This window comes from Gekko japonicus, unplaced genomic scaffold (genome assembly GCF_001447785.1).
Source record: "Gekko japonicus isolate JY-2015 unplaced genomic scaffold, Gekko_japonicus_V1.1 scaffold321, whole genome shotgun sequence".
NCBI lineage: Eukaryota > Metazoa > Chordata > Lepidosauria > Squamata > Gekkonidae > Gekko > Gekko japonicus.
In genome coordinates this window covers 304,993-319,362 of record NW_015169181.1, presented here as the reverse complement: position 1 = coordinate 319,362, position 14,370 = coordinate 304,993, and the positions used below count along the sequence as shown (strand labels likewise).

The 14,370-nt window shown below is 43.5% G+C and overlaps 1 protein-coding gene across 1 annotated transcript in view; it reads right to left on the bottom strand.

Moving 5' to 3' along the window:
• The window catches only part of LOC107114570 (chromosome unknown open reading frame, human C16orf62), a 97,716-nt gene that overhangs the window by 69,489 nt on the left and 13,857 nt on the right, over nucleotides 1-14,370 (bottom strand). Inside the window, exons 6-9 of the mRNA XM_015416108.1 lie at nucleotides 12,461-12,545; nucleotides 7,365-7,424; nucleotides 2,312-2,408; nucleotides 707-754 (exon numbers count right to left, since the gene is read on the bottom strand). Of these exons, the coding sequence (XP_015271594.1) occupies nucleotides 707-754; nucleotides 2,312-2,408; nucleotides 7,365-7,424; nucleotides 12,461-12,545 (290 nt within the window). The remainder of the gene's footprint in view (nucleotides 1-706; nucleotides 755-2,311; nucleotides 2,409-7,364; nucleotides 7,425-12,460; nucleotides 12,546-14,370) is intronic.

Sequence of the window (14,370 nt, the reverse complement as noted above, 5' to 3'; positions counted from 1 at the left end):
ATAGGTTGGCTGTTGGGTGGGAAGGAAATTGTGTTGCCAACTCCAGGTTGGGAAATTCCTGGACATTTGTGGGGTGTAGACTGGGGAGGGTGGGATTGGAGGAGGGAAGGAACTACAGATCAGTATAATGCCATAGCTGGAGGAGAAAAAGAAAGGGGGGGCAGAAGGGAGAAAGAGTGTGAGACAGGTAGAGGGAGACAGGAGGAAGCAAAGGTGTGAGGAACAGGATAACCATTCCGCAAGTTTCTTGCGGGTCTCCACTTGTAAATATTCTATTTGGCAACAATCACCTGATGTATCTTGACTTGTTTGCCTCTTTAAATTACTGATGTACTCACACAACTTACAGCAACACACAACAAATTATCTGGTCATCGTGAACAGTCTCATTTTGCCAGGGAAAAAGGGAAGAGGTCTTGAAGACTTCTGCACTGTCAACAATGGAGTGCAGCCCACAATTTCGGCAGGAATCCAGAGAAGCAATGCTGCTTTAGCTTTGTGTTTCTCAAACAAGGTGCACCACAAAACACTTTTGGGATCCTGCCCATCATTTTTACTTCCCCCCTACATTTTTAGCCCACAATTCGTGACATGAAATAAAGTCACTGGGTAGAATCCAAAACTAGAGAAATCCCACAAATGGAGTTCATGTCTAAATTTCTGCATGCACCATAGTTATACAACTGAAAGTTGATTCGGTACTTACGTTTTGTAAAGAAACCTGTTGCACTTCAGTATTGCTGCTTCCACATAGCTGTAACAAGAGTCAAAGGGGGAAAAACGTCTTTGCCAGAAAAGGAAGCAAAATGCCTCTTGGTTATTAAACTCATATATCCAGGTTATAGAAAGAGTCGTGGCTACCATAAGCAATCCAATGCTATACCTGAGATGGAAGGAGTAGTTTATTGTTGAAACATATGGAAGTGTGCACTGGATTTCCTGGACAACGTGGAGTAAGGATTTGAGAAGGGCGACTCTTGACTTAATTTATGCCAATAAAGGTACTGACTGACTGACTTTGATTTAATGTGATTCTTGAAAAAGATTTGCCGAAATGTACCTCTCACCAGTTATCCATTGGATCAAGGGATCGCAAATTTCATCAAAGGCACAAAAAATTAAGGACACTGTTTTTTAAGGACTTGTATATTTTGAGTTGAGCCTATGGTGAAACTTACAGATTTCTAATGGATTGTCAAATGAATTAATGGAAATGAACTAACATACTGAAATGGACAAAAGTATTCTAATTGTAGAAAAAATATTTAATGAAAGAGTTTTGCATTTAATATTTGATACACATTACATTTCATATTTTCATAGATACTTTTGTGGTAAAAGTTACATGGTGTGGTTTTGATTTTGGTTGTGGCATGCTGAAGTAGAACATGAAAAAGCAATCATGTTTAGTGCAATAAAAATCAGGCTAAAATTAAGGGCAGCCACAACTAGAATTAATTTCACTATTGTTACTAGCTGCAAAATTTCTGAAAGCAGCCAAATGGGAAACAAAATCAAAGGTATCCACATTTAAAGAGTGGCATAACAGAATATGGGAAATGTTAATCCTTCAGAAGATTTCATCACACTTGGAAACAGTTAACAGCTCGACAACATACTCCATGAATTTCCAGAATAAAATGGCTGAAGTTCATAAGATTTTGAAGAAAGAAAAATCACATCAGTGATCACTGAAATACAGCTCTGGTTTTATATATTAATGTTCCTACACATATTAAGGACACATATTACCTCTCGAAACAACTACTGGTTCACTGCATGGTTTAAGTTGTCAGTACTTAATTCAAAGTTCATACACTGGACTGGATACAACCAGCTTTTCTGCTGATAAAAAAGTTATGCTGGGGATCATGGGACCTGTATGGACAAAGGCTACATAGGAGAAGGGCTGGAGAAAGGAGGGATATTGGGCGAGATTGAATGGAAAAGCTCATTGGATCCATTCCTCTATTAATTGGGTGTTAATGGGGTCAATACACCCCACCAACGCTGCTAATATTCATTGCTAATGTGTTCATTTTAATCCAACTTAAAAACCATTAAAATAATTGTTTAAAAAGTAGCTATAAGTCTAGTTTCCATTTCAGTGCTGAAGGGAGAGTTCTGTCAGAATTTTCAATGTTGCCTGCCACCGCACACAATAGGCCTTTATAATTCTCTCTTGTCGCTTAGATTTTCCACATGAAAAATAGTAAGACATCACAACAATCTTTCTCAGAAATCCAAGCATACGTCAGATAACATTTCCATCATCTTAAAAGTCTCATTAAAAAACAAAACCCAAGGATACAATCTGGGAATGAGTTCTCTGATGGAAGCGATCTTGAAGAACCAGTTTAAGCACGTTTCCTTGGCAGTATCATTAACACATTCTGGAGTAAAGTTATCTGGGGGGAAAAGAAAGATTAGATTGAGAAACCTCTTCCTTACTTTGGTTCTGAACTAAAAATTAACTGTGTTTAATTCTCACAGTTTATGACACAAAGGGTGTTCCCATGTACTAAAACTATATTAAGATATGATCCTTATGGGAATCATCTGGCTACCTTTAGGCCAAGATGCAATAACTTGAGGTTCAACTTCTATTCTATGTTAAAACTCAGTTTTTCCGTTCATCCTTGTATTACAAAGCATGACACTTATTTTTCTCCTTTCTTCTGACTGAAAAGACTGCTACTCCAAAGTCAGCCTACCCACTTCAGGAACATCCACTGAATTTATACCATGAGGAAATTTATTTTCATTACAGAACAACAACAATAAAATCCTGTCATGTGCAGGAACAGTGAAAGCTTATACCCAGAATTAAACTTTGTTGGTCTTAAAGATGCCACTGGACTCAAACTTTGTTTTATTGCTTCAGACCAACACGGCTACCCACCTGAAAATCCTGTCAGTTTTGCAATGATTAAGAACTGGGTAACCTCTCTACCACCAAGCACAAGTTAGGTTAACTGCAAAGCTAGGCTAAGCATAGGGAAAGCATCTCACTGACAAATATTTTGCAAGTTCGCATTGCAAAGTGATTCCAGATATCTACCCAGCACATTTTTATCGTACTCTGCCTCCAAGGAGCTCGAGGTGGCATTCATGATTCTCCATTTCCCGCAACATCAACAAACAGGTTCCCTCTAAGAGAGAGTCGCTTCACAAGCTTCACAGCTGAATGGGAATTTGAACCGAGCCCAATACTTGTGACTGCTACACTAACCGCTACACTGTATTACCACTGGTCTTCTTTAAAGTTTGTTATGCCTTAATCCTTCATATATGGTGCTTGTATTCCACATACAGGGGATGAATACCATATGAAAACTTTGGAAAGTGTAAATTCAGGTGGGTAGCCATGTTGGTCTGAAGCAGCAGAAGGAAGTTTGAGTCAGGTGGCACCTTTAAGATCAACAAAGTTTTATTCAGGGTGGGTGCATACAAAAGCTCATACCTTAAAACTTTGTTGGTCTTAAAGGTGCTAATGGACTCAAACTTTGTTTTGAAAAGTGTAATTATTGTTCCCAATTAATGCAAAGGCACTGGGACTCACTGGCAGACATCTGACACCGCTCTTTACCATTTTGTGAAATTAATGTTGAAGAAGGAGGAGGAGGAGGAAGAGGAGGAGATTGGATTTATACCCCGCCCTTTACTCAGAGTCTCAGAGCGGCTTACAAACTCCTTACCCTTTGCCTCCCCACAACAGACACCCTGTGAGGTAGGTGGGGCTGAGAGAGCTCTTTCAAGAACTGCCCTTTCAAGGACAGCTCTGACAGAACTATGGCTTGCCCAAGATCAACCAGCAGCTGCAAGTGGACGAGTGGGAAATCAAACCCGGTTCTCCCAGATTAGAGTCCGTGCACTTAACCACTACACTACACTGGCTCTCAACAGCGTCTTAAACAGCTTCAAACATACTGTTCTGCTTCAAACCTGCCCCCTCAGAATGTACCTTTAGGCTCCCTCATCACAAAGCATCTTGCTACAAGCCTGTGCCCAACTAATCAACTTCCAGCATGCCACAGGATGGTCTTATAAAATGAGCACAACGGCAGCAATGACGGTTTATCATTCTCCACTAAGGCTAGTTAGGACTGAGAGAGCTCTGGGTGGCAAGTTCGTTTGCCAGCATCTGTAAAAGGGAGACAGCCAAGCACGGCAGTTGCGGTTCCTGTGCCTTAGCCCAGTGTTCATCATTCACATCCTGTCCTTTTCTAGCAAGAGCTTAGTTGAAAGAGGCCTCCAGCTCAGAATGTCCTCAGCATCAAAAGTCCACAGAGACCAGCTGCTCTAAACCTTGCTCTGGTGCCCAGGAGCACATGATAAAAAACATATGACGTGGCAGAAGGAACAGTTACATAATGCCCTAATCGTTAGAACTTGCTGTCTGCTCGAATTCTGCCTCGCTGGTCTTAGAAGCAGAGCTTCATAGTCTCCACAATTTGGTTCAGGCTTTCCAATTCTCAAAAGTAGGGAGCCTTTGGGTTGCACTCCCAAGAGCCTCATTATTTTTTTTTACCAAAAGGAAGGACACAGAATGTTACTGCAGTGATTACTGCAGGACCACCCCATGCTTTCAAAATGTCATTGACATTTTGGGACCTAAGCGCAGAAATTCAGGATTGGCAGCACCATGAATGTCACACAGGCGTGTTCTAGGGACTCTCACCCCACAATGAAATATTTCTGACACAGCCCTCCATGCTGGATAGATTCCACACCATCCAAAACTATTTATTTATGTATTTATTTATTTAAATCTAGATGATTGCAAAGGAGTAGCCATGTTGCAGCAACTTTTTTTAAAAAAAGTCTAGGGGCACCTTACAGACTGACAGCATTTAGTCCAATATGTGAAGGCTTCGTATATCTGAAGAACTGAGCTGAGAGTCACAAAAGCTCACACTGAAATAAATGCTGTTAGTCTTTAAGGTGCCAGTGGACCTTTGTTTTAAAACTAGAGGAAAATCCTCCAAGGCAGAATATGAATGAAACAAATTTAGAGGTGAATTCCTAAGAGGAGAAACCATCCCTCCAAAGTGACATATAATTATGCGGTCATTTCAATACAAGGTTTTCCTGAAGTCGTGATGCTACAGTAATTCCTTCGGAAAGGAACCTTCTCAAGCTAAGGAACCTGGGTGATCCAAAAAATCTGGGACACATCTCACTGATTGTGATCCATTCCTAGGAACTTCTGATGATGATTCAGGTTACAAATACAACAGCCAGAGACATAATGGTGGCAATTTGTGCAACCTTTCATCACATTCTGGTGACCCAATTTTCAACCATTTGAGCAGAAAAACATCCTTCCCAAAGGCAGTTTTGCTCCCATAGCATCAAAAGAGACACATCTTGCATCTACAATGAGCTGAGATGGCTCTCCTTTGTTTTTGTTTTTAATTGGGGGATGCCAAATAGACTGATAAAGGTGGGGAGGAGAAGCCTTCTGTGTGTCTTCTGAGTGCCTTGCGGTCACAGCAGCAGCTGATAAGCAGAAGCCAGGCGCGTTTCAGCTCCACGGAAGGGATGCAGAGATTGCTGCTTGTTATTCTGCTGCTGTGCTGGCTCTCTCCTCAAATGCTGAGCCTGGGCAGAAATTCGAGAGGAAGTGCAATTCTCTCCAGTTTAGCAGGACTTCCCCACCACCACCACCACCGCTGCTGCTGCTCAAGGACTTTTACATAATAAAGCACTTTGGAGACCCAGGGCCCTTAGGTTCAAGTACGCTGCGACTGCCAAGTCGGTTAAGGAGAGCGTAATTAACAGCTGCCGTTCAACAGTGAATGTGAGAAGCGTACTCCAATCTGGAATGTAGCACAAGAAATCTAATCTTTTTTTTTTATTTTATTAAGTACCAAAGACATCCTTTCGATTTTAAGAGCAAGGCCAGCCTTCGTCAACAGGTTCTTTGACATAAAGTGTTGGTTTCGTTATCAGAGAGGCAAAGTATGTCCCTTCCGAATCGCTGCAGTTATCCACACACACACCATGCCACACTTAAGATGTGTTTCGGTGAGCACAGGCTTGGTTTCCTGCAGGCAGCAGTGGGGAGTGGGGGGGGGGACGGACTCTGGTGCTAAATCAGAGGTTTGTACTTTATTGGAATGGAAAGAATGAGCACAAATACCAATGAGCATGTTCTCGTTCCACACAGCTGCTCAAGGCACGGCGCTCGGCATTGGAAATGGGGCGTGTTTATTAAGTGCACTGGAATCTCTCATTCCAGCATTATTGCCGTCAGGGGTTTCAAGATTTGTTTTAGTTATTACTGTCTGTTCATCCTATACAGGCCTCAGGCAGAGGACCGTGGACCCTCCCCCACCCCCACCCCCCAAAAAGTGAGGAGCCCAGATGAGAAGAGACTGTGCAAAAGGAAAGGGTGGCATAGCTCCAGATCTGTACATCTCACACACAGTGATGCCTGTATGGATCAACGCACACAAATACTCTCCCTGTTACACAGAATAGGTTGGATCCAAAGGCATCATTCCGCCAGTGGAACAGCACCTCTACTGGTAGCGGAGGGGAAGGATTTTTTGGCACATATTTCCATCTCCCCACCCCACCCCAGCATGTGTACATGCACCTATAGTATTGACCCCATCTAGGAGCTGCAGTGGCTCAAGTGGTTAAGACGCTAAACTGCAGACCGGAAGGTTGGTAGTTCAGCAGTTCGAGACCCGGGTGCTGCATGATGGAGTGAGCTCCCATCTCTAGTTCCAGCTCCTGCCAACCTAGCAGTTCGAAAGCAAGAAATTGCAAGTAGATAAATAGGGACCACTTCGGTGGGAAGGTAACAGCGTTCCATGCGCCTTGGTGTTTAGTCATGCCGGCCACATGACCACGGAAAACGTCTTCGGACAGCGCTGGCTTTGAAACGGAGATGAGCACCGTAACCCTAGAGTCGGATTCGACTGGCGTTCGAGCAAGGGAACCTTTACCTTTACCTTACTCCACCCCTGCATACACACATGCACCTATAGTATTGACCCCATCTAAAAATGACAGGAAAATAGAGAGGGCTGAAGTTTGGGCACTAATACCGAAGCGAGCAAGCTTGACTCGCTGAATGGGTTCTCTTTCAAAGTCTCAGCATCTCAGCAAGTAATATTTTCTTTCTCCCACCACCCTGAGAAACAAAATCTCGTGCCAGTTACAGAACACCAGAATACCAGTGCTGTGTAATCTTCAACAACTTCCAGATTAGAAGCCAGCTCCTAAATATTTCTGATCCACAGAGTTCAAAGGTGTGGTATCCCAGTACGTGTACTGAGGACTGCTGCCCACATCTGCACATAAAGCTTTCTACATGGAACTGCAACCGCACATGAGGACTCGCACATTACCTGGCAAGGAGTTGCGATTATCTGTGCACATAGAAAAGATTCTTTCATACACCAGCCTTCCTGCAAGAAGGACATCAAGTTTAGCATTTTAATATATCAGTGTAGAAGAAAGACAAGTAGCACCTTCTGATATAGCAGCAGCCATGTTTTAGAGGGTTTGTGGTGTGATTCCCGATGATGGTCATTGAAAAAATTACGAGATACTCAAAGGCAGCATAAATTTGGCTGAATCCAAGATGGAGCCCAATAGGCTGGCTCCAGAGGAGGATTTGCATGAATAAAAAGGAGGGCTGATTTTCACTGATTTCCCCCACCACAGACCTTTCCCCCCATATGCTATCAAGAGAAGCATCTTTGAGGGCATGTGGGTTGTGAGTGAGTGAGAACATCCTACTTCATGGACAGGAATCCCTTTAGTCTGTGGAAATATTCCATGGGATCCAAGCCAACTAATGAAAAGGTGCCACAACGAAAAGCACTATACCACATTTTTACCCACATCTTGGATGGAAGAGTGGATTGGGAACTAAGAAATGATGCTGGCAAGGTGGAAAAGGGAATGCAGAATGCACAAGTCAGATGGCCTCAACAAGCTCTGAAAAGAATTCCACCTGGTCCAGCACCATGTAGCCAACAGTGAAGCTCATGGGGCCCTTCTGCCCCCAGTAGGGATGGGCACGAGCCTAAAAATTCCGATTCAAGTGTGGCTCCCAAACTAAACCCTGAATCAAGCAAAAAACGCCCCAAAACAAACCGGTCAGTGTGGATCCCCTTTCTTCCGGCAGTGGTCAAAGAAAGGGGGGGGATCACCCAGGAAGGGTTAAATGGCTTCAAAGGGGGGGGGGGGACACGACGAAACTGACATGCCTGCAGCTATTTAACCCTAACAGCTGATGGGTGGAACAGCCTGGTTGTTAGGTTTAAATGGCTCGCAGCCATTTCAGCCTAACAGTAGGACGGGTGGTCCGTTTCGTTTCCCCCCACTTTCCCCTGCTTCCAGTCACCTCACAGCCATTTAAACCTAACAAGTCAGCTGTGGACCCATGATGCTCAGCTGTAAATGGCCTGAACAGCCATACTGGACAAAAGTCTGCTAAATGTTCCAGGGCTCCGAACTGGGCCAAGTTGGAGCTGAATTTTGGCTCATGAACCATTTTGTGCCCATCCCTAATCGTTTCTCCAAACGTCAAGTTTCTCATTGTCTATTGGAGCTAATTCCCACTGAAAGGCCTATCCCATCCTTTTTAGAAGTCTCTGGCTCCAGTCCCCATGCAATGAATGTTCGTGCAGAACTCAGTTCCCTGGGTGGGATTCCCCATGCATTGTGCCCACAGGATATCCATGCAACCATATGCAGCAGGCAAAGCGGCACAGTTCAGATGCAACCCAAGACCATGGACTAATTAGTCTGGCCACAGTTAGAGTGACTATGGTCCACCAAACTACAAGCCCGAGCACTTTCCCAGAAGCATTATTAAGATCCGTCCATTTAACCTGGTCTTTGAGGTCAGGGAAAGGGCAGGAAAATCATGCTACTTTGGATTAAACTTTATTCCACTGTGCTGTCTTCTTTGCTTTCTCACTTGCTACAAGCCTTCAGGACAGGATGGGTTTTTAAAAAAGTAAATAAAATAAGGTATAACACCTTGCTTGCTCTCCTGCCCAAAGAACCTCCTGTTGCATTATACTGCCACCTAGTGATAACAAGAGGCTTCCCAAGGATACATCTGCTGGATTCTCGTTTGGAGCCTTATCTCCAGCTTGCTCATAAACTATTATTTATCAATGCGGTGTAACTCCTATTTATATTTAGTGCCAACTGAAGAAGAAGAGGAGAACAAATCGCTTTTAAGGCAGATATATGGTCTCCTAATTGGAATCTGTTTTGTAAAATCATTACTTATGTCTGTCTTGCCCTGCCCCAAGAGAATGTTTGCTACCGAAATAGACAGACAAGAATCTCATGCACTGTATATAGACCCTCAATGACAACCACCACCGAATGTGTGAGACGATACCATATGCAGGGCAGGAAAAAATGTAGGGAAGTGAAAAGAAAGAATAATTATGTTGCCCGGGGGATGGGTGGGGAGTGGACCTGCAGCCTGGTGAGCCAATTTTTTTGAAAATAGAGATAGCTCGATTTGCACGATTTATCTTCAAGGAAAATCACAAATTTGTCCCCCAACACGAGTCAACTGTTAGAGATAAACGAGTTAAACAATATGAGGTAATTCCAAATGAAATTAAAATGACATGAAAAGGATGAGGAAACAAAAATAAAATGGCACACCCAAATCAATAAACAGTAGTACAGTTTATATAGATACATGACCCTGGGTTAATCTGAGCCAACAGTTTGGAATATCCTGTGAGAGCCAGTTTGGTGTAGTGGTTAAGTGCGTGGACTCTAATCTGGGAGAACTGGGTTTGATTCCCCACTCCTCCACTTGCACCTGCTGATGTGACCTTGGGTCAGTCACAAGCCCTGGCACAGCTGTCCTTGAAAAAGAGCAGTTTGTGCCAAGAGTTCTCTCAGCCCCACCCACCTCACAGGGTGTCTGTTGTGGGGAGGGGAAGGGAAAGGAGTTTGTAAGCCGCTCTGAGACTCCAAGTGAAGGACGGGGTATAAATCCACTCTCTTCTCTTCTGCTTCTTCTCTTCTTAATTCTTGATTATCAACCAGTGGGCAGTTTGAAATGACACGAAATTCCACTTGCTCTAATTGGGATGGGGGCAGTGGCATAATACTTTCCAACCACTCTAAAAGGAGTCTTTTTGAACATGGTTTCCTGTGCAATGCTTGCACATTGAAGAGAAGCTCTTAGCTTCAACCTGAACCTGGACGCGCAGCTATCATTGCAATGGTCTGCAATTCCTGAAATGACTGTGCTCCCTCTAGGAATCAACTTTTCTCCAGCAGTTACTTTGAGAATCCTCATTATGATCCATTGATGCTTTTGGGTAATTATGGAAAAACCCAAGAGAGAATGGGAGATTTACAGATAGCTGTTGGATGTGGGGTGTGTTTGTATCTGTGCACGCAGATAGAATAGTTACAGAGAACTCTGTGATGTTTTATATAAAGCATCGACCCAGGAGAGACAACGCACTTTGTCCCTGAGGAGTTCCCTGCACAGAACTAACCAATTCTTTTGGAGTTATGCTTTATATCCAACACCCAACCATTGCAATATAGAGATGTACTATTTCCCTTTGAAGAAGTCAAAACGAATTGGCTCCAAACAGATCAGAGCACAAAAAACCCAAACAGATCACAGCACAACAGCATATGCAATACAGTAGCTGGAAACAGCCTCCTTACTCCATTTCAAATATTTGCATTGCCATTTTCCCACATCAACTATGTCCACAAAGTGGCTTATGAACAACATATCCACCACAACATCTAACTTATGATGGGGGAAGCTGTACATCAATAGCTGTACTTGTATGTACGGTCAGCATAGCAGAATGAAAGGCTACTGCAGCCCATGTGACCAAAAGACTCTGAAATCAGAGTCTGAAAACTCTGAAAAGCATCTGAAGATGCTGATAACGTTATTTTTAGGGACTTAAATCTATCAAAGTCAGAGAGATGGTGGGCTGGTCCTATTATGTTGTCACCTGTGTTTGGTGTGGGAAAGAACATCTGGTTCTCTCTTCCCTTACTGAACAAGAGATCTTTAAAAGGGAAATGCAATCTGGGGGGGATCCCCCCCCCACACACTATTGAATTCTGCTGCGAACAGAAGAGTTCCCTTCAAGCTTGAGCAAAATGAATTCTCGTTACTAAAAAAGGAGAGTTACATTAAGAATGGGATAATGTTGCTACATTAGTATGACATGGAATCCTAAGTTTGCATTTGTCTCAAGTATCCAGGCTCAAAATTATGGATGAGCTAGAGAGGGAGAAAGCTCAGGATAACTCATTAAAATTAATCAGTCAGAAAATGACCTTCCCCTAATGCGTAAGTAGTAGTTGCACTTTACTTCTACAATACAGTCATTTGTTTGGGTGGCTTTCTAAAAGGTTCAAACAAATTCATGGAGCAACGGTTGCTGCCCATGGTAGAGAAATGGAACGCATGCATAGAGGCAATATACCTTGAAATACCAGGTGCCAAAGACAATCTACAGCAGAAGTCCACCACTTCCATTCCATCTTTGGCTACTGGTCAGAACTAGGATGCTGGGCTAGACGGCCACTGGCCTGATCCAGCAGGGCAACTGTTAGGCCCTGGTGTTCTTAAGACAGGGAATCATTCTTGTGACGGTGAAGAGGTGCACAGCACCACAACTTCAGTTTAAGCCCAGGAATCTTACATCTAAGTCCCAGACTGGGAACTGTATCTTTGTGACCACCACCACACTGGAAGATGTACAAATACCAAGCAAGCTCCTGGGTCTAACTGCAAGGGCTATTTTAGCATAGAAGATTAGTTAAGTTTAACTGCATTTGCTCATTGTATTCATATAGACAATTACACAGTATTTGATACATATGGATAAATCCCACCACAAAGTTTATGGTTCAAAACCATTACATATCCAATCGGCTCTATCGGCTATCAAACCTCTACATAGATATGCAAATTTAAGTCACTTTCTAGAAGAGAAGAAGAAGAGATTGGACTTATACCCCACCCTTCACTTGGAGTCTCAGAGCGGCTTACAAACTCCTTTCCCTTCCCCTCCCCACAACAAAACACCCTCTAAGGTAGGCAGGGCTGAGAGAGCTCTGAGAGAACTGTCCTTGAGAGAACAGCTCTGACAGAACTATGGCTTGCCCAAGATCATTCAGCAGCTGCAAGTGAAGGAGTGGGGAATCAAACCCTGATCTCCCAGATTAGAGTCCACACACTTAACCACTACACCAAACTGGCTCTCTAGATGGAAGCAAGCCAGTCAGAGATGCATGGAACATTTTTTCAATTTTCAACTGTACTTCTTTCTCCACCTGCATGGGGATTTAGAGGAAGGGGAAGGGAATCTCATTACTATTCTGGAGATATTCACAACCAATATAATCTCTCCTCACAAAAATTACCCTCAGCAACCCTTGAACTATAAAAGGATCCAGTTTTGGTACTTACCAAATGTGTCAAGAATATCAGTTATCAAGACAAATTTACTTGGATAAAACTGAATGACGCTTGTGTCTGATAGAAGTTTCGAACACTAGAGAGAAAGAGAGAGAGAGAGAGAGCACTGAGCTGCATTATGACTATTTTATTTATCTATTAATTTATTACATTTACACTCCACCTTTCCTCTTGGTTCCAAGCAGATTACAATAATAATTAAAACGTGCCCAGCTAAAACCAAAGATAAAATAACAAGCCCCAAATCCCGCCCTCCCAAGCTATTCAAGTTTGTCACAGCGCTATCTCTAAATTACACAATGAGGATGCTTACAGAAGAACACACGCAATGCTCAGGAGGATTTTGCACAGCAGATGCCATCAAATCCCATCCTAGGTCTCCGAATGATTTATTTAGGTATTTATATCCCACTTCTCTCTCCAATGGGAGCCTAAAGTGGATTACAGCGTTATTCTCCCCTCCTTCTGTTCGTACCTCTCAACCACCACTCTGTGAGGCAGGTTAGGCTGACGGACAGTGACTGGCACGTGGCCACCCAGCAAACTTGCAAGGCAGAGCAGGGACTGAGCTTGGGCCTCCCCAATTCTTGCCCAGCAGCCTCACCACTATACCATGCCGGCTCACAAGAAATACAGCAGCAACCCACCCATCTTCCCGCAGCATCCTTAAGTCTTCTAATGCTTGAGAGGAAAAGAAATGAAGCCCTCGCTCTGATGTGCTATTTTTTTTCTTAATTTGCTGGAGTTGCTACACGGGACACATTAAAACCTGGTATCCTCCCTCATGATTCTACTCTATTATCTCAATCCAGAGGAGGCCAAATTTCACTTCCTAATCGGTCAGAAGGTAAGCCAATGGTGACCCTGTGCCGGGGCTTTTTTTCTGGAAAAAGAGGTACATAACTCTCAAGAGGGAAATGGAGAAACTCATGGGATTCTCTGAAACAATATCATGAACTTTTAAACATTTTTTGAGAATCTTGTTTCCACAAAGAAGTTCTGAAACTCTATTCAGCCACATTCCTCCAGAAAAAAAAGCCCTGCCCTGTGCACATTTTCTATTCCCGTCTTTCCAACACACCGCTCGTTACTGTCGTGTGCTAATCCCAGGGCTGATGATGTGGAACCTGAATGAAGATGCTCCAGTAGTTCTTCATATTTTGGCATGGAAGCAACAGTTAAAACAAGAAAATACAATCCGTGTCACTATAAAAGAAATGCTGCAGGAAAACTAAGAATCCTTCTTCCTTATCTTCTAAGCCTATAACAACAGAAAAACATGGTACCAAAATGGATTATAAGGCAGTCATCCCTCTAGGCAATGCTACATACAAAGGAGTCCCCAACACTGGCCAGGAGGCAGGCAAGATGACCCCCCCACACACTAAAAAACACTAGTTATGTTGTTCCTAAAACCTAAGCCAGCTTGATTGGTAGTGGAAGCAGCTTGCCAAGAAACCGGTCATGTCCACGGAAACTTAGGAACATCCAACAAGCTACACACATGAAGCTGCCTTATACTGAATCAGACTACTAGTCTGTCAAGGTCGGTACTGTCTACTCAGACTGGCAGCGGCTCTCCGAGGTTTCAGGTGGAAGTCTTTCACATCACCTACTGCCTAGTCCTTTTCACCTGGAGATGGCAGGGATTGGACCTGGGACCCTCTGCGTGCCAAGTAGATGCTGTAGCACTGAGCCATGGCCCCTCCCTGTATGAGTCCTGCGAAGGCCTCCATCTTGTCACAAGACGAAAGGCCCTTGCAAGAGGTCAGAGGCCATAGCAGCTTCCTTGGCTACCCACCTGTGTATTCCCATACATCTGCTAATGCTGCCTACCATGCCAAGAGGCTAGTGGGTCCCCCCCCCATGCTTCCTGCTCCATCAGACGTGACTTGCAGACT